At 33.9% G+C, this 26094-nt stretch overlaps 1 protein-coding gene across 1 annotated transcript in view; it reads right to left on the bottom strand.

The window, feature by feature from the left end:
* The window catches only part of AGMO (alkylglycerol monooxygenase), a 371459-nt gene that overhangs the window by 149163 nt on the left and 196202 nt on the right, over nucleotides 1-26094 (bottom strand). The window contains exons 11-12 of the mRNA XM_024250091.2: nucleotides 24873-24955; nucleotides 24220-24325 (exon numbers count right to left, since the gene is read on the bottom strand). Of these exons, the coding sequence (XP_024105859.1) occupies nucleotides 24220-24325; nucleotides 24873-24955 (189 nt within the window). The remainder of the gene's footprint in view (nucleotides 1-24219; nucleotides 24326-24872; nucleotides 24956-26094) is intronic.

Here is a 26094-nt window from a genome sequence, read left to right as displayed (position 1 = left end):
TCAAGGTCATTCAACAAGTCTCTAGGAAGTTCCAAAGTTTCCTACATCTTTCTGTCTTCTTCTGAGCCCTCCAAACTGTTCCAACCTTTGCGTGTTACCCAGTTCCAAAGTTCCTTCCACATTTTCAGGTACTTTCACAGCAGCACACCACTACCCAGTACCAATTTACTATATTAGTCCATTCTTATGCTGCCAATAAAAACGTACCCGAGAGAGTGGGTAATTTATAAAGGAACAAGGTTTAATGGACTCACAGTTCCACATGACTGGGGAGGCCTCACAATCATGGCAGAAGGCAAAGGAGGAGCAAAGGCATGTCTTTCAAGGCGGCTAGCAAGAGGGTGTGTGCAGGGGAACTGACCTTTATAAAACCATCAGATCTCGTGAGACATATTCACTATCATGAGAACAGCACGGGAAAATCTGCCCTATGATTCAATGATCTCCCACTGAGTCCCTCCCATGGCACGTAGGGATAATGGGAGCTACAATTCAAGATGAGATTTGGGTGGAGACACAGCCAAACCATATCAGTATCCCGCCATGAATGCTCATTTTGCTTTTAAGTCTTCTGCCTAGGTCACAGGCTGAATCATAGGATGCATTTAGAAAGCATTTAAACTCATGTGACTGGGTGAATTGCCTCCAGTAAGCTGAGAGTAGATACCCACAGAGTTTTTTTTTTTTTTTAAAAAAAAGGACTAAGTCCTGAAGCACTAAGAGACTTAGAGATTGGAAAGAAAAGACGTCTCTAGCAGCTGAGAAAGCCACGGTCAGCATGGGAGGAGTAAAACCTGCAAGTGTGCAATGCTGTGAAGAGCAGAAAACAAAGGAGGGAAAGTCAAAATTGTTGCTCCAAAATTAAATTGAAATGAATTCTTAAGTGTCTTCCAAATTCTTCTCTACCTAAGCAAAGTATGTTCATCTTAAAAATCCAGTGCTAATGACTTCATTGGTAAACTCCCCACCCATCCCAACCATCCCTTTTCCCTCCCATTAGTCAAAACCAGCTTTGCTAGTATATAGACAGAAAGGCTTTATATTCAACCTCATCATATCATTTTCTTCAAGGTTTTAGTCAGGTTCGTCAATAAAAATATTCAGAATGGAAATATTTTGACTAACAGATGTGGGCTTTCTCTCCTGATTTTGTGTGTGTGTGTCTATAAAAGCTTGTTTCATTAAATACATATTTAGAAAAGGAATTGTCATCTGTATTAATTTTCTGATCAACACAGTCAAGGCTTTTGTTCTTTATGTGGGAGTATAGTATAGTTGCAAAAAAAAAAAGACAAAAAATTGATCTGAATTCTACCTCTACAACTTACGACTATATGACATTGGGTAAGTTCATTAATTCTCTGGGCCTCAATATCCTCATTTGAGAAGTGTGGTTAATAACAGATACTAAAAGGCTGCTCTGTGAGGAGTAAATGAAAATGTATACTTAGAATGGAGCAAACTCTTGATAGTACATACTAGTGTCATTCCCTTTTATGAATGTTTTTTCTGACAGTATCTGAAAAGGTACCTAATATTATACAAATGGAAAACCTTAAGAAAATTTATGCTTTTATGTTTTCCTATAGCAATAATTGGAATCTAAAATTTGTATGATATTCAGATTCTGAAGACATCGTGTTCAACTGTATATTGGTGTGATAACGTATCTCCCCACTCGCCACTGTAAAATGATCAATTCTTTTTATTATTATGTCCCTTTAATGACAGAATGTAGTAATATCTTTAATAGAAAATTATCTTTCTGTCAATGAGTTTACCTTTCTATTCACCCCTATTTTAACTCCAGCTTTCAGTATCTTGCTGAAATAATTATAGACAACATTGTGTCAAATATTTAACTCATTTTTTATCCCAATTCCAAGATACCTCTAAGTGATAAGAAGTATAAAGCAGACAGCCCCAAATCTTAGGATTAAGAGATTTTAGAATGAAAGGGGCTGGAGAAACAGTTAAAAAAAAAAAAGAATTTTTAGTAGATACAGGTTTACTTTTTGGCATTTATAATATCTTAGTCTTTCAGGACTTATTACTATCAGGTATAGAAATATAATTCAAAAGATCAAATTACAAGAGTAACACCAAAATTCTGAATCACATCCACAGCTTGTTACCAACCTCTTTGCTTCATCTCACTGCTGTTTTATTTTTATCTGTATATTCTTGAAAATGACATGAGCTTTGTGGTTTCAGCTTACATTTTGCTGTAATATTAACCACAAGCCTCTAATAAAATTGTATTTGGTGTTAGCGCCTACCTTTGAAAAGTGATTTTGAATCACAGAAAGGGAAGGAGACAGATCCATTTATTACCTAGTATTGAAATAACAGACAAAACTTGCCTTTCTTGTAGTTTATTTTAAGCAAACATAGTTTAAAAGTTGCAATTTATACTCATTCTCTCATGCACACAAGGAAAACGAGATTTAGAAAACAATAATAATATTTTCCTTTAACTATCCATGAAACTAACTGGAAGACATTGGCTATCATTTTATTTTTACAGATTTTGGAACTTAAAAATAGACACTTGTCAGACATGGGGATTGATATAAATTAAAAATGTAAAATTCCGAGTTTGAGAGTAAATCAAGAATTTCTTGATTACTCATTTAGAAAATGATGCATATTTTTGGTAACTGATATACCTGAAGCATCTAAACAATGTATGGCACATAGAAGGCACTCAACAATATTTGTTGAATCAATAAGTTGCATAAATATGTAATTACAATATTTATGTACCAATTTCTTTAAAAATGTTTAGTCTTTTCTCCAAAAACCTAAAGCAACACTTACTGAGGTGCCAACACAGCTTATTTTGCAACAGGACTAATTGTTTTCAATGTAGATCTAATTTTCATAGTAAAAACATTTTATAATTTAAAACTTAAAATCTGGATGCTAGGCCAGGTGTTGTAGCTCACTCCTGTAATGCCAGCACTTTGGGTGGCCGAGGCAGATGGATTGCTTGAGATCAGGAGTTCGAGATCAGCCTGGGCAACATGGCAAACCCGTTTCTACCAAAAATACAAAAATTAGCCAGGCATCCTGGTGCATGCCTGCGGTCCCAGCCACTCAGGAGGCTAAGGTGTAAAAGGTGTAAGGATTGCTGGGGCTTGGGAAGTTGAGGCTGCAGTGAGTCATGATAGTACCACTGCACTCCAGCCTGTGTGACAGAGCAAGATCCTGTCTCAAAACAAAAAACAAAACAAAAAACCCAAAAACACGTGGATGCAGATTTTCTTTGCTCTCAAGAGAAGACTTTTCCATTAGAAATATGGTAGATGCACTTGAGTAGTGTGATGCATTTTCATCAGTTGAATATATCCCTAAACTTAAATAAAACATCTGTCAACATTTTATCTGAATGTTACCTTACTCTATCACATCAGTTAGTTTTATCTCCCTGTTGAGACTGTTGTTTTCTTGAGATGCGAAGAATGAGATCAATTATCCTAAATCTCTCAGTTTTCTGGTTCTATGCCTCTATCCTAAGAGTGACTGTCCTCGTTCAAGCAACTGTCACATCTTTCCACGTTTACTAAAATATATTTTTAATAGATTTTCCTGTATTTTACCTACCTCCACCAATTTCTTCTTTACAAAACACAAAAATGCAAATCTAATCAAATGGTTCCTATGCTTAAAACTCTTCAATAGCATCAGCAGTATGGCCTGAGAACAAAATCCCAAGCTCCTTAAGTGCACTGTATACACATCAGTTTCTGATATTATTCTTAATAATTTTTCTAGTTTTTTTCTCTTGCTGTTCTTCCCATTTTACGGAACACTCCAGCCATAAGGAACGATTTATAGTTCCTCAACATGGTAAACAATTTCTCACCTCCTGGCCTAAGACCAAGCTTGGTCTGGATGCCCTCCCTCACACCCTTCAGTTGTGAAAGAAGTATGGTGAACTCACACTCAAGATACAAATCATCACCTCAGGAAATCTTATCACATGCCACAGCTGGATTATTTATGTTTCCCTTCTAAGTTCTTTCAGATTGTGCTGTGCATAACATTGACATAGCATTTTTCAAACTCTACTGTAATTACTATTTTATTTGATCCTCCAGATTCTTAAAGACTGGGAAAATGTCTAATTTGCTACATTCCCCCCAATATCTATCTTGGTACTTGGTACTGATGATGTTGTTAGCAATTTTTAAATATTTACCATGTACCCTAAGTTCTTTATACACAGAATTTCATTTAATTGTTGCAACAATCCTAAGGAGTCAATATTATTATCTGCAGAAAGCTTGATAACTTACTTATCTATATTCACACATCTGATAAATCTCAAAGCCAGGACCTCAATTTGTACGAGTCCTGACCCTCTATTCCTAATTACTATGATAACAATTCCCTTACAAAATTGGTACTTAATATTTTTTTGAGTATGTGAGTAATGGCTGGATCTACTAATCCAAGTGAGACAAATGAAACATCAATGTTTTAATTCCAATATTATTAAAATTAATTTAATTTTAATTTAATTTAAATTTAATTCCAACTCTTATTAAAAACGTTAGTACAATTATTGATCAATATAGCTGAACATTTTCCTTTTAAAGCAAAGAGATAGTCATTGAAGCATATTTTGTTGTTAATATCAAGAAAATGCTGATTCCCGCTTGGTTGGTATAGCCAAAAATTCTGTTAAATTCAGGTAAGTTTTGCCATATAAAAGCTATGCTTTTCAAACTGGAAACAGGCATCTCAAACTGCATATACAGTATATTAACTTTCAATCAGCAATGTAAACAATGTAATATAAGCATTACATGGACTCTACATTAAGATAAACCAAACCACTTTTCCTAAGACAGATGTAATCACTCAAATTCCACTGGGAAAGAGGTAACAGCATTATTTGGTCTAGTCCCGGGTACTTTATTTAGTAAATAACTTGGGCTTTGTAGATTCGTTTTTTCATGACACCTATTTCCAACATTTAAACATTACAGTGTTTCAAGTGTTTTGTGCTTAGGATTTAATTGTAAAACAGGCCATTATTTAATCTTTTTTCATTAGGGTGTTTTTAATTGATATTTATTTTCATGGATCCTTCTTAATACAATATAAAAGGAACACTGTATTGTCACTCTTCTTTATACACCTCAAGCCTCCTAATTTTGTATCATAAATCTTAAAAAGTAAAAAAAAAAAAACCATAAAGAAGTTATACTCAGAAATATCCAACCATTTTGTTTTAATCAAGATGCTCATTTTAAATGTTATTCAAGAGCTAAATCCAAAAATCAACTTGACCCTAAGCAATATATGGCTTTGGAAAACATTTTAGTGCTGAATATAAGCAAAAAAACAAGTTGTCTGAATTGAACTGTATCTTACTATTATGATGATTTTAAAATTAGATCCACTTGTTTAATATTGTTTTAAGTAACTATTTTGTATATCTAAATTTATATTTTATGTATTATACTTATTTCTCATTCATTCATGGAAAAACGACTCTTTGGAGTGTAAATATAAGCTCCTTTTTTAAGTAGGTACCACATTAAGGTGAATCAAACTTTAAATGACTCTGTGAAAAGTTCTCTTCCATGTAAGTAGGTACTGCATTAAGGTGAATGTAGGTACTACATTAAGATGAATCAAACTTTAAATGACTGTGACAAGTTCTCTTCTCTATCCATTTTCCTGTATTGCAATTCTTCTCCCCAGAGGATTCCAATGTTACTGTCTTTTTTTGTATAATTCCTGTCCAATTGTATGCACATACAACCATATATACATAACATAGATTAAAGGACCTAGATCTATTTCCTGGCTCTTCACTAACCGTGTAACCGGCAAGAAACTTAACCTCTTAAAGGCAGAGCACATTTGTGAATTGTAAATGCCAAACTAGATAATTAGGTTTCTCCGCCTTATAAAAAATAGCACAACTGATGAAAGCTGACAACAGCTCCATTTATTTTCATCTTATGTTTAAACATGCTTCTTTAATCCATGATAGAAAGTTATTTACTTCTATGTCTGAAAGCCACAGGGATTTATAATCTTATCTGTCTCCTCTACATGCCTATCCTACTTGATGTCTTATAGCCTAAAATAATTAAAACCTTGCCTAGAAGATAATTCATGACTCAAAAACATCCTCAGTCCCAACTCATTGATGTCCCAAAAAATGTGGGCTCAGTGTGGCCAGATCTTTGAATTTTTCAAGAGAAACCACTAATCCAAGTTCTTAAAATCTCCTGATTAAAAAATGTTGGTAAACTATAAAATTTTAATTTAAAAATAAATAGCTCTGTGCAGATCAAGCAAAGTATAACCAAGTGTTGTATTTAGCTTATGACTCCTGAGTTTCAGTCTAGAACCTGCAGATAAGAAACTAAATTTAGTCTGTATGAATACTTTATTAAATACAGTATCATCACCTTGACACAAGATAGAGGATACTGATGGGAGACTAGCCCATCTTTATGTCAAAAGCAACTGCTTATAACTTTTCTTGACTTTACTCTTACTAAATATAGTTTACTCAGCTCTTGATCTCAAAGACATTTTCCTGAAGTTAACTATTACTCTTTGTGACTTTTGATCTTCCAGGGTAACCTGGATGTTTATCATGATGTTATTGCCCTTTTATATTAATGGTAATATTGTATCAGAGATGGGAAGAACATAGAATCCCCATTGACATGTAATCCAAAAGGAATAGTTTAGCACAGTCTCATGTTCTCCCAAAGGTCCATATCCTAATGAGTCAACTCCAACTGCAAAGGACACCTGAACTCATTCATCTGTATCCTCTGTCTTGGGAGAAACCCTCATAAACATACATCAATATAGTGCTAAAGTCAAACACATACTACTTAAAATGATCCTGGCCAGAGATAAGCAAGTGAAATTGCATTGAATAATCAATGAAACTGTTTAGGCATCAATAGGAAAAAAGAAACCAGAAAAATGCTATTTCCAGAAAAAAATGATTTCAGGATCAAATGAAAGAAAGCCGTATGAAGACAGTAACACAAATTTGAAAATCTTCAGTAAAATTAAATGCCTTGGAGTATCCATTATAATTATTCAGCAACATTTTTTCTCAAATTTGTATTTTTCTTCTATAGCTTTGGCTAATTTCTTTCCATTTCTGCTTTGTAACACTCGTGTATCTGTACAGTCAGAGGATCTACTTTTTTAAGGTTGTTTTTACTAGAAATATATATGAGTATAGCATCACTCTGTTTTTCACTTCAAGGTTTTCCTATAGAATAATGGAATAAGCCGGAGCTAAATGCTCCACTGCAGGTTGAAATAAGTCCACTATTTTGGTTGGTTTAACAGTAAATGAAAATCACATGCAAAAATTATCCATCGCCTTCAGCAATCATCTGAAGAATATTTAGCAAACTGAAAAAAAAATTGCACCATGATTTCTACATAGTGTCACTAATAAAAAAGTGGAAAATAGAACCTCAAAGTTCTTCTAAATTAGCTGCCTAATGCATTTTGATTAAACACTTCCACATGCTTATTATAAACCACTAATATGATTCACATTGTGACTTATTTCTATGAGTGACACCTCAATTATTTATAAGTAACACTTTATGAGTACAACATGGAAGGAATATATACCTTTGGAAGCCTTTACTAGAGGCACATGGACAATAATCATCTTGCTAAATGTTCTGTATACAGGCCTATCATCAGTTCTTGGCACAAGGACTCTCAGAAAACCTTCTTTAACACCTGTTGTCATTTACATCAAAGATAACTGGCTTTGGTATTTCAATATCCAACGTTCTCCCACTAACAAATTTGTCCCAGGCTCCCCTCTGACGATCTGAGTTCATTTTAACTTATCTGGAACCACTGTGAGTGCCATCCTTGCCAGAAGATTTATAGCAAGCAAAATGTTTTTTGTCTACTTTGATTATTCATTTTTTTAGATTGACTTTATAGGTTGAAAGGGCATGGTGGTGATTACATGGAGACACACGAATTCTTGCAAAGTAGAATCAGAATTACTATTCCCTCCATTTTGTTTCTATGTTCTCAAACACCATATACCAAAAAATCTCATAGACCTAACACCTACCTCATTTCTCACAGGTTCCTAGAAATCCTACTCTTCTCAGTGAAGTAATATACAAATGGTGTATTAGCCCATTCTCATGCTGCTGTGAAGAAATACTCGAGACTAGGTAATTTATAAAGAAAAGAGGTTTAATTGACTCACAGTTCTGCATGGCTGTGGAGGCCTCAGGAAACTTACAATCATGGGAGAAGGCATCTCTTCACATGGTGACAGAAGAAAGAATGGGTGTCAAGTGAAATGGGGAAAACCCCTTTTAAAACCATCAGGTCTGGTGAGAACTCACTATCATGAGAACAAGATGGGAGTAACCTCCCCCAATGATTCAATTACCTCTTACTGGGTCACCTCCTATGACATAGGGGGATTATGGGAACTAAAATTCAGGATGAGATTCGGGTGGGGACACAGCCAAACCATATCGAATGTGAACAAATGGTAACTATTTAATATTTTTTATATCCCACATCCAATATGGAATCTTAAACACTGATTATTCTCTTGATTTCACAAATCGTGAAACTGAGAATTAAGTGGCTTTCCTCACAACGTTAATTCATAATAACTATGTTTCTGGAACCTGGGTCCAGTTTTTTCTCCATTTCATCACAGTAATTTAAATACTTGTTCAAGGATAGACCAATCCAGTGTCAGATAGTGTCATAGACAAACACCATGCAGGAAGGATATTATTATACCTTCTTGTGCTGTATAATATATTATATATATTATATTAGGTATATTATTATATATAATTAGGTATATTAATAATTATATAAAATTACATATTATATCTATATTATATATTAATATATTATATGTATTATATTATATATTATATCTTAATATATTATATATTATATTATATATAAATACATATTTATATATTATAATTATATATAAGTATAATATAATATATAATTAGGCATAATATAATTAGGTATATATATTAGGTATATATTATTATATATAATTACGTATAATATTATATATTATATTAGGTATATTATACCTTCTTGTGCTGAATTAAATCAAATAAAATTATGTATAAATATTGAGTTTTGGTAAATATTCAGCAAATATAAAATCAGTTAACATAAAAGCATAAATTGTATTAAAAAAATCCACGTTAGCTTTTAATCTGTATCCATCAATGTCCCTGGAGTATGTAAGCATCTAGAGAAGATGATGCCACTTAAATAGCAAAGTTATTAGAGGTAGATAAGAGTTTTAAGCATAAGTCTCTGGTAGCTAGCTGCTTTTCTCTTATATTTAGAGAGCTTACAGTCACACCTGACACCTAGGAAGAAAACTCATATTGAGAGTCAGAGAGAGTAGATTTCTGTTTTCTCCCAAGTGAGAATGTTTCAACTGTCCATGGGTTCAACAAAAAAGAGCTGGATTTTGTTCCTAGATCTGAACATATTTAAGTAAAGCTGGCACGAGGGATATTTTACCTCAGAGGAAAGGAACGAACAAACTAGTCAACTTTTCCTTTCTGTGACAATTTGATCATAGGGAAGTAAATTCCAGAATATTGTTAAAGGCTGTGTATAGTTTCATTATTTTATATTAATAAAAGGAAGTTTGGCTTACCAGTAATGTGCTGAGCATATGGAGAACATTAAGAATAAATGAGGCATTATTTTGGAGAGATAGTAATTAAACATTGTTCAGTGTTGTTTCTCCTTGCTCTTGTTCTTGTTGGTATGTGTTATCTGCTGAACAAGTTATTAGGCAAAAAATGCTTTTTAACAAAATTTAGCTCATTGTGGGCATGCATGAAATAGTAGGCATTCTAAGCAGATAATTTTTTCAGCCAAAGTTATCAGATGGCTATAAGAAAACTGCAGTATAGTTTAGGTACAGTTGATAAGGTTGAATTCACTTAGTTATAGCAGGTAGTAATCTTCATTCTAGAAACTAAACAAATCATGGGCAAACGTCTGCATAATGGGAAAGGGTCCTCATGAAAATGCAAATTTAAACTTATCTCTATTGTCTTTACATATGCAGATAACATCAGAGAAGCAAAAACAAAATCTCCCCGACTCACCTCTCCACCATTATGTAAGTAGAAATTGCAAGACTTGAAAGAGATATAACATATACTGAAAATACCATTTTGATTATAGAAGAGGTAGTTCAGGAAACTAAACCCCTATATTTAATAGTGATTCTCAGGGGTGAGGAGAATTTGATAGCATTTCTTAAAGGCGTGAGTGATTAGTAATAAAAAATGTGCATGTAAAATTGTCTCTGATTTTTAGCCAGTAGAAGATAAAAGCAGACATCTAGGAAGGATATCATGTGCATATCATGTACATCGTATCTTGTAAAAAAAAGTCTAAATACTTGGAAGTGCCAGGTGACAATCCAGATAGCTGAGTTGTTACCATGCTTTTTAATTTGGCTTTAGGAAAATAATGACATTTTCATGCAATAGCAGCTACTACATTTTAAGTGCACACATAAATAAATTTATAGCAGCTTATCAAATACAATTCTTTTTAAAAAAATATCTTAGATAAGTATACAGCTAGAGATAAAAAAGCAAACATATTATGCAAATTATTTTTAAATCTGTTTAAATGAAGCATTGAGAAAGTGTTAAAATACAAAGATGAATAGTACTATGGATTATGAATCATGTGGAATATTTATTGTTACACAGTAACATACGAATTGGGTAATATTGACCTAATAAAGCCCAGATAGCATTTAAATTAGAATCTGCAAATAAATAGTTTGTTAATTCACATTATCTTCAGAAAACGGGTTTGATTTCTATTAACCTTGACTCTTGTCAAGCAGTTAATATGACAGAAGAAATAACAAATGCTCTTTTACCATTAACCTATAGCAAGAAGACCTCTATTTCCAGTATTTAGAACCATTTCACACAGACTGTTAGGAGAAATGAAAGATCATCCCACCATAGATCTTCAATTTGCTCACTGTGGATAAAATAAATATGCAATCCAAATTTAACTTCACTTTCAAAGGCATATAAGACGGTCTCCCTACATGTCTTGCCTATTTAAAAAATTTTTATGATGGTAAATAAACCCTAGAAAATTCCTTCTCAGATTTTACCACCTGAAACTGCAGCTGTTGGCTGCCACTATCACAGTCTCACAACTCCAAACTCACGTGCAAACCTCATCAAGGGCAGACATTTCTAATTGATTCCAGAAGTATGTTTTTTTTTTTTTTCTTTAGATCAGGGGGCAAAGGAAGAATAATGAGCAGCTTTTCAGAGGGACTTGGGGGTTTGGGTGTTGAGGGGAGGGGGTGGTGCTTTTAAAATCTCAGGCTTGGCCAGAAATGCGCGGCAATTTTACGGTCAATTGGCGGGAGCATCTGGAACCAGACATTCTGGCCTTGAGTTGATGGTGGGGAAACCAGCTTACAGGCAACAGCAACAGCAAGCCCATAATGAGTCCCTGTCATGTACTAGTGGAAACCACGTTGACGATCTGCCAAATATCCATGTGCCTTTTTCTTAGCGACAGGATTCCCCTTAGAGCCGTTATCTAGTATCTGAAATCTGTCCACTTATAGATCTTCACCTGTTTTCGCTATTATTAAAGACAATGCAAAAACAAAAGTTAAAAATTAGAACGTGTATGTGTTTAATTCCTTGTGTGCTGACATGGCTCTATATCATAAGATTGTATTTACTTTCATTTGGGGCATATATTTCAAACGCAGCGGCCATCTTGTTACTTCATGGGGAGTGTCCGATGCGCAGGTCATAAATCATAGCACTGAGCACGGCACACTCAGACGAGAGGAGGTGAAATGCAGGCCCTTTGTTATTTCAAATGTAGGACAGGTGATTATTTTTAAAAAGGTGGGAAGGGGGCAGGGTTCTTTTTTAAATGCCCAGCAGAAAACCAAGGGTGGAAATAATTTCTTAGGAGTAAATGATGTTTACTTTAAGCTGCTGCTCGTAATTCACCACGCTGACGTTGGTAGATTACATCCACGAATAAGTCAAGTAATAATAGGACAGCCATGAAAAATGTAGAGATGTGTCAACAGGGTGGAAACTGGTTCCTTGGTGAAGAACAAGCCATGCAGAAAGCTGGATTTCTAACATTCTCAAATCTCTATTTTTATCCAAACAATCTAATTAATGGGGATTGTATTCATGTTATAATTCACTCAAAATTCCTAGGCTTGTGATGTTAAACTAAATTCATCATGTTTGCTCTTAGTTGATCTACTCTTGGGGGGAATCCCTTCCTGTTTTCAGACGAAAGTAAAACAAGCACAAAAGCAAGACTAAATGAAACAAAACAACTCAACTAAAAGAAAAAAGACATGTATTTAAAATACTTTAAAAATTCAGTATATTTTTGGACGTGAAATTTTTCTGAAAACACCTATGTTCTGATGATTGCAGTATGTGTGAATCAGAAATATATAGTATTTGTGTTGCTCAAAATAGACATAATATTAACATACATTAAAGTGACAGTGAACAAATAGTAGAAAATGACATCTACTTGAACAAAATATTATTTGCAAAAGCAACTGCACTTGTTGGATGCCTGTGTTAGGTACTTTAAAAATAAGAGCATATGGGAGAAGGGACAGGTGAGTAAGAATATAAGCTATATTTGTGTCTTTTAATTTTTAATTGCCTTAATAAAGATGATGCATAGAAAACCATCACGTATTATTCTCTTAGGTGTGGATTCAGTATCTTAAAACCCCATACAAAGCCAATACATTTTGGAAAATTTCATGTGATAGTTTGCAATTTACTGTGTCAAAACTAGTCTTTCTTCTTTTATAAAGCAGAAAAGCAATACTATGTTCTAATATTGCTTAATTTTACTTCCAAGTATTTTGTTGTTCATAGAAAGAAATTGACCATTTTTAGAAGGAATACAGGAAGAGGACAAAGCTTTTTTAAAGGAGACCACAAATAAATCACCCCAAATGGCTTATTTTCACCTTCAACTTAGCTAGCCCCACAACTCAGTCCATCAGTTATTTTCTATGTACCATTACAGAACAGTAAACAATGTGTACATGAGAGATAGATGTATATCATGAATGAGACATATATATATATATATGGCTCCCCTCATAGGACCTGGAACAGTAAACATTTGTTAATTGCATGTGATGGAATGATACATCTTGAGAAAGATTATACCCTTATATTCTAAAAATATTCATAAGGGTGGTAAGTGAAAGAAAACAATTTTTTAAGTGGTGGGATATTCAAATTGAGTTAGAAGTAAAGAAAGAAGAATAATTGCAAAGCTTTATTATATTAACACAAAAATATCAAAGAGGATCTGCTAATAACCCCAGTGTTTACATGTTTTATGCTATTCCCTGAATTTTTTCTCGTAATTCACAAGAATTTTTGAATTTTTTCTAAAAATAAAAATATATTATGTCCTATAAAATATATTCTCATATATTACATAAAGGTAATTTTCAAATATGTTAATTTATAGAATATAAAAGGGATACAATCTGGGACTATGCTAGGATGAAGTGGATTACGCTCACTTATACATGGCTAATGAACAGGTAAAATGATAAATATTTGGCCTATTGAAGAGAAGATTCCTGCACTCACTAACGTAGTACCATGGATTTTCCAATGTTTCAGAAATTTTGATACAATGTAGGGTGAATTTGTGATTAATTTTAAGTGTGAGTATCCTCCCCTATACAAGAATAGAGAAAATTATCATCTGTGCACTTAAAATTAAAATAGTAAATCTTGCTAAAGAAGCCAAGATTGGCTGGGCGTGGTGGCTCACGTCTATAATCCCAGCACTATGGGAGGCCAAGACGGGCGGATCACAAGGTCAGGAAATCGAGACCATTCTGGCTAACACAGTGAAACGCTGTCTCTACTAAAAATACAAAAAAATTAGCCAGGTGTGGTGGTGGATGCCTGTCGTCCCAGCTACTCATTAGGCTGAGGAAGAAGAATGGCGTGAACCCAGGAGGTGGAGCTTGCAGTGAGCCAAGATCACACCACTGCACACTCCAGCCTGGGCAACTCAGCGAGACTCTGTCTCAAAAAAAAAAAAAAAAAAAAAAAAAAAGAAGGCAAGATCACGGAATTAATTCAAAGTATGTATTAGCTTAATATTTTTGCATAATTATAGCCTGTATTCATAACCCTCCCCAGGAGGTGTATAAATGTAAACTGGTTGTTAGAGGAGGAATTGTAGCTGGATATATCAGCACTATATGGAAAAAACTGATGTCTATCTGAATTAATAATAATGGATGGTATAATAGTACCATCTTCATACATAAAGGGGAGTATTGTATTATATGGAATTATTCTATGGAAATAAAAACCATTTGCGTGCAGTCCAGGGGTGATGAGACAAACTACAACCTTGGAGAAGATACTTTCAATAAACATAAATGACAAAGGACTGATATTATAATCATACATAGGATTTCTAAAAATCAAGAAAAAGAAAACAATAGAATGGGTAAAAGGTACAAAAAAATCACAGAAAAGGAAACACAAATTCCTTTAAACATAAAATAATGATCCACTTCAATAGTAAACAGAAAATAGTAATTAGAAATACAATGAGATACTACTTAATTTCCCAAATGGACAATAGGTTAGAAATCTGACAATTACAACTTCGGTGAGGAAAGGTCCACTCTGATAGAGGTACATTTTATAATCATTTGGAAAACAACTTGGCATCAGCTAAAGAATTTGAACAAGCACATTTGCTACAATCCAGCAATTCCCATCTAGATGTATAAACTAGAGAAACTCTACATATATGCAATGTGCACTAGATGTGTACATGAATTTTTATTGCAGCATTGCAATAGAAAAACCTAGAAACAAACACTAGTGAATAGATAGATACATATAGTCAACAGTGAACCAATTTACAGGAATAGAAATGGATACAAGTACAGGCAACAAAAAGAATACATTTTAAAAATAAGAAACATTTTTGCAGAAGTTTTATATAGCATAGGAAACTATATATAGTATAAGAAACAATATATAGTTATATGATACCATTTTATTGTACTCACAAATTTTAAAAAATGAAATCATATATTGCTTAATGATATCTTGAAGAAAATCTGAAAAATTACTTTTTTTTAAATCATGGAAATGATAAGCACAAAGTACAAAATAACTGTTCTATCTGTGGAAATATGAGTGGTATCACACAGATAGCAGATAACACTGTTATTAATACTTTACTGGTATTATATAATTTTAATTAGAATGGTGTTTATCTTTGATAAAAATATATCTAATTTAGTATCTCTCAAATGCTATATGAAAAATGTATGTGATGAAAAATATTAAATAAAACTAATATAGCTACTACTTATAAATGCAAACTTTGTACACTTTATAAAAATATTAGGGCCTGGGTGCAGTGGCTCAAGCCTGTAATCCCAGCACTTTGGGAGGCCGAGACAGGCAGATCACCTGAGGTCAGGAGTTCGAGACCAGCCTGGCCAACATGGCGAAATCCCCTCTCTACTAAAAGTACCAAAAAAAAAAAAATTAGCTGGTTGCAGCGGCAGGCACCTGTAATCCCAGCTACTCAGGAGGCTGAGACAGGAGAATTGCTTAAACCCGGGAGACGGAGGCTGCAGTGAGCCAAGACTGCGCCATTGCACTACAGGAGCGAGACTCTGTCTCAGAAAAAAAAAGAAAAGAAAGAAAAAAAATAGACGTTTGGATAATACTGAAATAGATGAGTCAAAATTGCTCTATACTATGAATATTCGTGTGTGTGTGTGTGTGTGTGTGTGTGTGTGTGTTTCACCTTGAACCCAGAAGTATGTATATAGCAGACTAGCATACTTATCATGAAACATTGTTGAGGACAGTCTATTCCTTACATTCATCTTGTAGCCAGATAAACAGTTGAAATGACTCATTTAAGATGACTTCAGACAAACATTCTGTGATGACAACACACTAACCACCACTGTGAGATGAACCCAAGTAATAAATAAAACCTCAGAGTGGTAGATCGATAAAAGGCCATAAATTTATGTGTGCCCTTTTGCAATTGATCTTACTGCTCTTCTCATCAAAAGAGTTTATTTCCCCACCCTTTGATTTTCAGCCGGTCTGATAATTTGTTTGACCAATGGAATGTGGCAGAAGTATATAGAGTCCCTGAGCCTAGGCTTCAAGAAGCCTTGCAAATGCAGTCTTCAGCCTTGCAGATTTTGCAACCGCAATGTACAGAACTTGGCCTGGCCCACTAGAGGGTGAGAGGCTATGCGGACAGAAAACAGTGTGCTCCCTTGACAGCCAGAGACAAGTCTTTCCACATTTCCTTTTATCTCAGCTGATTATGTGGAATACTGCCGAATGAGTAGGCCCAGGTGAACACAGCAGAGAAACCGCCACAGAGATTGTGAGAAATTATAAATCTTCATTTGTTTTAAGCCATTAAGTCTTGGCTTGGTCTGTCATGCAAAAACAGGTAAATGCCAAGAAGTCTGAATTTTACCAAATAAATAAACACATATATACATACCAAAGAAAAGAAAGGAAGAGAAAAAAAGCAAGACAGGAAAAGGAAGAACCCATGAAAGTATGAAGCTTGCTAAGAACTGCTGAATCTTTCCTCATTATCTGATACATATATGTTGACATATTAACTGGGTAAAAAGAGACATCTGAATGTGCATCCCTTGCAATTTGAAGTCAATGAACATTTAATTCAGCATTCTATTTAGAGTTGAAATTACAACAATGTGTTATTCTGAAGTTTGGCATGTAACAGCTACATAGCAGGAATTGTCAGTGCACATTTAATATTTATTGAATAAGTCAATAAAAATTGAAGAGTCTTAAGGTTGCTGCTATGAGTGTTGGTTTCTTATGCACATAAAATGGCTGAGGCAGCAAATTGTTAACCTTGGGTTAATGCTTTTTCAAAAGAGCTGCCCAGACAAGATAATAATGTGGAAAGGATAACTAATAAGAAGGCATAGTAATTAGATTCCAAAGTTGGAAGACAAGTAGGGTGTTTCCTAAAGGGTGAGATACATACTAATTAATGTTGGTACTCCATACGATTTCAGTCAGAACTGTGAACTAGGAGGGTAAGAATCCCTCCAGGGATTCCCTTCTTAGATGCAGGTGGAATTTTCTGCACTCCAACTCAGTCCCTCCCCAAGATAAAAAGACCTTAAACTTCTACTCTCCCGAGCTTAGCAGGGACTTCTGAACCATTGAGAAGGAAGCAACCATCAAACCCACTCCTAGGTAACTCAAATTCATGTATTCTCTGACATTAACAGAAACTCCTAGAACATGTCTTCGTGGTAAATCTCTGGCACCCAATGCCAGCAAGAGAAGGACAAGGAAGCACCTCTCTGAGTTTTAGGTCTGTTCTACCTGTCTTAATTTTGCTTGCTTTGGCTTTATTCTTTGAAGTATTGGGGACGATGACCTACATATAACATTTTTAAAATAAAGCAGAGGTTGGGATGGAAATGATAGAAGTGATTTTAACAATGGCATTAAGATAAATATCCCCATATTACTGGATGATCCTATTAAATGCCATTTTTATAAGGATTTTATTTTCAGATATGGAGTTTTATAAATTAATTAGATTTAATCCCAGCACTTTGGGAGGCCAAGACGGGCAGATCGTGAGGTCAGGAGATCGAGACCATCCTGGCTAATACGGTGAAACCCCGTCTCTACTAAAAATACACAAAATTAGTCGGGCATGGTGGCAGGCACCTGTAGTCCCAGCTACTCGGGAGGCTGAGGCAGGAGAATGACATGAACCCAGGAGGCGGAGCTTGCAGTGAGCCGAGATCACGCCACTGCGCTCCAGCCTGGGCAACAGAGCAAGACTCCGTCTCAAAAAAAAAAAAAAAAAAAAAGAAAAATTAATTAGATTATTTTTACTCATATTCACTTTAATTTTTGCTCATAAATTGATGACATTTTAAATTTATGCTTTGGGTGCTTCTAATGTGTGGTTTTCTATTACTGTAGTGAAAACATTTCATTTAAAATAAATATATTTACATTTTTTTAAAATGAAATACCTTAAATATAAACATTGAGAAGAGTCAAAGTGGCCTACATATATATCATGTATTTTTTTTTGGTAGAAGTAAAGTTTTTTGCAAGCAGTTCTTAAATATGAGTCCAATGAACAAAGACAATCTTTCATATGACTCAGTTAGAAGCAAAGTTATCTGCTGTGTCTTAGAGCCATCATTTTATTTATCCTAAAATACAGTCAACAACTAAACTCCTACCCCTGTTCATTTCTCACCAAGCTGGGTTGAGTAATCCACATTTGCCAAGCAAGTTCTAAATAAAATGTTTTATTGTATGTTACATGGTCACTGCAATCATGATTAATTTGTGATGTATGAAATCATAAAATACAAAAAATCCTGAAACCTTTCCATATGATAGTGTATTTGAATTATAGAAAAATACTATAAATTCATGTTCCAAAGACATTTTTAATACTCAGAGAAACTAACTGGGAAAAGGAGAACTTACGTGTTCCTTACTAAGAATCATCACATGTGCCCTACAGCCTGTGCTTTTATTATATTCTCAGTAGTAATTATAGGAGTGGTAATGTTAGTTGTACTGAAGCTTTTGGCAGAGTAGGCACAACATACTGCACATTTACAGACATTATTATAAGTACTTTTTGTATGTATAATCTTATTTAATCCACATGTCCACCCACTAAGGTAGGTACTACTATTATTATTCTCATTATGCAGAAGAGAAATGAAAGCAGACAGAGGTACTCAGAAGTCTGGTTGGAATGACTGATAACAAAATTAAAATAACTATAAGCTTCAAAGGAAGTATTACATCGTTAGCAATAAGTACACTCGACCCTTGAACAACTCGGATGTTAGTGGGGCCAACCCTCTCTGTGCGGTCAAAAATTCGCCTGTAACTTTCACCTCCCAGGAAAATGTAGCTATTAATCACCTACTGTTGACCAGAAACCTTAGTGGTAACATGAACAGATGATTAATACATATTCTGTACGTTGTATATATGATACACTGTATTCTTACAATAAAGCTAAAGAAAAGAAAACGTTAAAAAAATAATAAGGAAGAAGTAGGTCATCATAAAGGTCTCTTTTTCTCATCTTCTTCATGTTAAGTAGTCTGAGGAGGAGAAGGAAGAGGTGGGTTTGGCCTTGCTATCTCAGGAGTGGCAGACGTTGGAATAGGTGGAGGAGGTGGATGAGGTGGAAGGGGAGGCAGGAGAGACAGGCACACTTAGTGTAATATTTATTGAAAAAAAAATCCACATATAGATGGACCTGTGCATTCAAACCCATGTTGTTTAAGAGTCAACTGGATACAAAAGCTATAATAACTGCCACGATATGGTCAATTCTTAAGGCAGGCAGTTCTGAGATCAATAAAGAGTATGTATGCATGCCCTCAAGCCCACACCTGAGAACACATGCAGATAAAATCAGGTTATGATCCTCATGAAAATAAGAAGAAAAAACCAGATAAATTATAAATAAAGCAGAAATAAGCAGGCAAAATAATTCCCATGCCTTCTTCACCTTAGTGATGCCAGTCGACTATAGCTAGAATATTGGCATTTTTAAAGAATCATGGTTTCTGGAAATCATTTGTTACTAAGTGATGCCTTATATGAATAGGAGCCATAGGACACTGTTAACACAGCTTAGAAGCAGCTTCTCTCCACAGTGGGCTGCTCACTGTCACTGTCATCAGCACGATGGTGTCTTTGACTGAAACCGTGACAACTCTACGGTCATGCAGCCATATCTCTCAAATATTTCCTCTCAGTACCTATCACAAAACTCTGAACATGTAAACCTAGTTGAAAAAAAAAAGGTCTTCAGAAGGCCAAGGCGGGCGGATTACTAGGTCAGGAGACTGAGACCATCCTGGCTAACATGATGAAACCCCATCCCTACTAAAAATACAAAAAAATTAGTCAGGCATGGTGGCGGGCACCTGTAGTCCCAGCTACTCGGGAAGCTGAGGTAGGAGAATGACATGAACCTGGGAGGCAGAGCTTGCAGTGAGCCGAGATCGTGCCACTGCACTCCAGCCTGGGCAACAGAGCGAGACTCTGTATCAAAAAAAAAAAAAAAAAAAAAAGAAAGAAAAAGGTTTTGAGATTTAGATTAAAGGGCATCTATGCTCATTAAAGAATACATTCATCACCAAATTAAAAAAAGAGAGAGGAAGAATAAAACCATTTAGGTAACAACACATCAACATAACCACTAATGAAGTGTGGTTGTATCTTCTTACAATCTATTTTCTCTGCATCAAACAGTTTGTTTATGCAAAACAGATGAATAACTTTGCCAGAAAGAGGATAACTATAAATTTGATAGGCACACACCTCCCAAATAATGTAGGAAGACTATTACCATGCAGACTTACTGAGTTTGACTTATAAAATAATATAACAGAAAACCTCCAGCCAGCCTTCTAGATAGAGAAGAGTCACCGGGTTGCAAGCTGATGCTACCAATATATACAACATTGATTTATATTATAGGAGAAAAGGGATTTATTGCTTCACTGACATTGATTCTAGTGATAGCTTCAAAGAAAAATGAAGAGAATATAGTGTCCTTGTAGTATAATCACTCCTAATCAGTCAGCCCTAATTCATATTGACCAGTCACTGAGGCCATTTATTAGGTTTCTATACTCATTGTTTGAAGAACAGTTTTAATAAAAGAACAGTTTTATTAAAACTCTGATAAATGGCAAAGATTTACATAAAGTTTTAAGAGATACAAATATGAAGAAAACACAGATTTGAAATTCATAATTAATAATATAAGAATTGGTAACTGGTTGTAATTTTTACAATGTTTAGCTTTAAAAAGAAGTGGAAAGGCTACTTTCCAGATTAAAAAAAAGGTTGCTAGCAAAATATTTATCCAGTCTTACACTGCCATCTCACTTGACCTCTTGACAGAGAAGACTTGCTCAAGTTTAATCATTAATGGCTTAGTTTTACTAATAATAATAGTAGTAACACTCTAATAATGGTAATATGAACAATGATAACTGTAATTTATCAATTTCTTCCTATGTTCTCTCCTTTGTGGCACTTCATTTTTCCACCAAACCATGTGAATTAAATACTGTTTTAACATTTTAAGGAAAAATTCCAGTGGCAAATCACAGGCAACATCTACTCTTGAATAACTGGCCATGCATGTGCCCAGATGGACAGAAGCAGTTTCTGGAAAGAGTAGCTAAGCACACTGAAAGATTTTTTTCCATGAGGTCCTCTTCCTTGAATCATAAACCAAAGATAATCCAGAGGTAAATTATTCAAACCACGTGTCTCTTCAAAACTCTTTTGCAGTTAAATTGATAAGACATTTTATTATAACTCTTTACATTTTCCAAGCTACTTTTGCTATATTTGCTACAACCCTTGAGGTAGATGAGTATTGTTATCATTACATGGACGAAAATGTACCTTGATCATTAAGAGTTATGGTGTCAGACTTCCTGATTTGTTCCCTGACTTATTTACTTAATAGATATGTGCATTTTGACAAGTTGTGTACACCCCTCAATATTCTCATTATGAAGATAATGGAAGCAACTACATCATAGGTTTGGTATGAATACTGAATGGAATAATACTAGTAAGGAAGGCATTCAGAACGTAGTAAGAGCTCAATGCATGTTAACTCTTATAAAACCTATTTCACAGTTGAACAACCTGAGGCACAGAGTCCAAAGTCACAGATACAGTGTCAGGACCAAGAATTCATAGCTCTTACTTTTCCTTCAACATTGTTGTTCTTCCCCACTTCTCCTTCTAGCTGTCTCCAAACTTGACTTGGGGATCTCAAGGCAGGCCAAGGACAAATAATTATTTCAAATGATCCTTAAGTTCGTATAAAATAACAATAATAACAGTGCCTAACTTTTGTGGAGCACTTACTATATGTTAATCACTGTGCTAAATTCCTTACACATATTCTCTTATTTAATCCTCAAAATCCTATTTAGATGGATGTTATACTTCCTCCTTTTACAGATGAGGAAAGCACGACCAAGAATAGTTAAGTGGTGAAGTAATTGCCAAAGAACACACAGCTACTTAGTTCTTAAGCCAAGAATCAAATTCAGGCAATATGGCTTCAAAGTTCAAGTCTTTACCATTCACTTTCATCTATTAACTAAATAAGTAAACTGACATCATCTTATCACTAGAGCTCATCATGCTTAAAAGCTGAACATACTACATTGCCCTCCACCATCTCATCATGAAAGAATATCAAATGCAATATGTTTTTGTAAGCAAACATTCCCACATATTTACAACATTGGCTAATTTAAGGAACCTATGTTCTCTATTTGCTTCTGGAGTATGTAAGATAAACTATCAACATAAACCTAAGAGTACTCTCATTAAATGAAATTATTGTCTTTCATGCCTAAATTAGAATGTGCCCCTCATCTAAGGTGTTAAAGTGCCATTTTCTTTGATTTTATGATTTTTTTCAGCATGTATATTTCTGAATTTTATTAAATATGTATATTTTATGATTCTTTATTTTGCATTTAGGTTATAATTTGAAGAAACAAAATAAACATACACATTAAATCAACTGTAATGCAGAATATATTAAATTAGATGATATCCAAGATCCTGATACTAAGACAGTATGCTTCATGGTTTAAATTCACATTATATATGTAATGTGTATATATACCCCTATGGTTTAGAAGTTTAGAAGTTTTAAAGGTATCAAAGAATATTAATAAAGAATCTTCTGCTGCTTCTTTTCTTCTAACTACAAAATTCACCTTTCCTTCCCACAAGCAACATGTTAGATTTTGTTTATCTTCCTAGATATATTTACATACATACAATAAAATACATTTATGTATTTATATACCTATATCTCCCTCTCCCTGTTTTTATACTTATGTGCACTGTATGGCAGGATACTTCACATGGAATCCTGTATCATGTTTTATTGTTAAGATTGCTCCTTATTGGTACTAAAGGGTTTCCTGTTTTACTATTAGAGATGCATATTTTACTACTTTATTAATGAATAATTTTAAATAGTCCTCTATTCATGGCCATTAAGTTGTTGCTAATCTTATGTCATGACAAATAATGCTGCAATGAATAATATTGCATATACACCAATTCGCATGTGTGTGAGCATATCATTTCAGTAGCACAAATTCCTAGAAGTGAAATGCTGGGTTAACGGGTATGTGTATTTGCAATTTTGATAGATATCACCAAATTACCTCCAAAGGAGTTGTTTCAATTTATAATCAATATTAAATAATGAAAGTGTATATATTGAGTTTTTCATTGATGCTAAGAGCGGGAGATATTAGTATTTATGTTTAATGCTTAAATAAAGTTACACATTGCACATTCTGGTGATTTTGGCAGGTGTCTTGGCACCAAAGTTAAACAATATAACCCTTAATTAAAAACATAATACACTCTCTATTAATGCACTAGTGATGAGAAAATAAATGTCTTTAACAGCTGCCTAAACAATAAATATATACCCAAAAGTTCAATGCAGTTCTTGGAAGATAAGAATTAACCATCACAGAAGATCATATTTTTCAGCTGTAGAAAAATCTCATTGATTTCTGTGACTTTATTTCCGTAGAATGATTACTTTTTATAGGTAACTGACAAGGAAACTTGATCGCAATTTTCACTTTAAAAGCTTTTTAAAAATCTCAAATGGCAGAGCCTCTGCCAAAAACTTTTTGTAAAATCAATTCTTCCACTTCTTGAGAACCTACTACATGGTCTGATTTCTTTATAAAGGTTGTGTAATCTAATGTGTCCAACAACTCTATGAGGTTAATGATATCAATCCAACTTTACGGGCCAAAAAACTGTGGCTCAGCAATATTAACTAGCTCAGATGACACAACTAACAAGTACTGCTAAGTAAAAAAAAAAAAAAAGATCAAGATTTCCCACAAGTACTGGTCAGAAATGAAGTAGAGAAAACATCATTGAATGAGTACATTAAATGTGCAATAGGTATACGCCGTCCTGTGGCTACCTAAAACAAATGTCTTACCTCAAAAGCAGATGACAAGGAAGGGACAAGAGGCTTCAGGTGACCAAATCTGTACAGCATTAAGAACATCAAGCAACGGAGTGTTTCCATAATAGCTGCCTTGGGTCTGAAATAAAATGTCATTAACATGCATTAGCTTTAAATATGCTCTTTATATGTTCACGTTATAATTAATATAAAGATAAACTTTTCATTCTCAAGTATTTTAATAGTATTTAATAACCTAGTATTTTAATATATTTGAAAAGCATGCCCCTGAAGCTATTTGAAAACAGTGATTAAACTAAGAAAGAACACTCATCTTTTTAGGGAAAATCTGTTCTTTATCAACATATTGCTTAGTTTGAGCATTGATGAGTTATGAAGTTTATTTTCAGCTAATAAATAAAATTTTAGGCAACTAAATTTCTAGGGTTTAAAGTAAGTGAGACTCTTCACTGATTTAATGTCTTCGTATTTCATTCATTTAAAAAATGAGTAGTTAGGAGAACTGATATAGTTAACTTCTCTAAAATAATGAAAAGTCAAATACCAAAATTTTATATTTATTTTTAAAACTACACTAGTTACATAATATACTGGTATTTTACCACTCTGTGGAAAATTCTTGAATTGAGTAAAAGAAAGAACAATGCAAGAATTTCACTTCTTGCCTTTGATCCAGAAGAAATCCAATGGAAGTCAAGGTCAGAATAATGAAGCAAACCCTCAGAAGGAGAGTAACTTGCGACAGTGCCTGTCAAACAAACACGGAGATCAATGGAGCCGTTAGGAGAATTGTTAAAAGGTACAAGAACAGTTAAAGCTGACAAAACAGCCCAAATTTTATGTCCTATTACACCACTTGTCATTGACACCTTACAGAAAGTTTGACTACACAAAAAACATTTTGGTTTTCTTAATGTCGTTCAGTTCCTTGTTGGACACTTGGAGAAGTAATTAGACAATTCCATAATGATATTTTGCTTAAAGTGTTCATCATCATTTAAAATTATCCTTTAAAGTTTTGACTTTTATAATTTTTTGAAGCATGTGAGTCCCCACATATGGATAAATTACTCACATTTTAATGAATAAATACTGTATTCTAATAACCATTTTTAGTGTAACAAAATCTTTGTGGTTTCAAATGCAAAGCTTTCTCTAATATAGAAAATATTTAAAGGAGACTGTTTATGAGTGAAAACATATATATAAAGGAGATTACACATATACACTCATATTTGATTCAATCTACATGCTCATATATACGTGTCAAAAGCTATCTTTTTAACACTTAAACATTAAGCATTAGTGTGCTCTTCATGTTAATATGGCAGAGTTTTGTAAACTAAATTAAAACTTACTGATATACTGGACTTCGAGCCAACAGAAAGAATGAGTACTATCTTTCCAGGTACCTTAAGGATAAAAGCTTATTCTAAGACAGTCTGTCCATTGAGATTATTACATTTCTGACTTGCAAATATGCTTTGTGCTCCAGAAGAATTAGAGGAAAAGCAGACACTAGAATTCTAATTTAAGGACATGTACAGCAGTCTTTTTTTATAGTTTAAAATTCTTTATGTATAAAAACTAATTCTTTTGGAAAAATGAACCATGTACAGTTTGTTTTTGGACTCTGCGTCAAAGGACTTTCCTTTAAATGTTTGTCTCAATTTTAGTCTGGTCTTTTGTACTTTTCTCTAGGAAAAATGAATTAAAGGGTACAGTTGCATAAAGTGGGTTTTTATCCTAATGTACTGGAAATAAATGATAATTTTTTAAAAAAATTATCTTTTGAATCATTGTAACAGAAAACATTTTTGTCAGAATTATAATATGCATTTAATTTACATATTAAAATTTAATAATGTTTATTGAACATCTACTATT

This window comes from Pongo abelii, chromosome 6 (assembly GCF_028885655.2).
Source record: "Pongo abelii isolate AG06213 chromosome 6, NHGRI_mPonAbe1-v2.0_pri, whole genome shotgun sequence".
NCBI classification, from domain to species: Eukaryota; Metazoa; Chordata; class Mammalia; order Primates; family Hominidae; genus Pongo; species Pongo abelii.
Note: the sequence above shows the minus strand (reverse complement) of the source record. Positions and strands in the feature narration are given on the sequence as shown.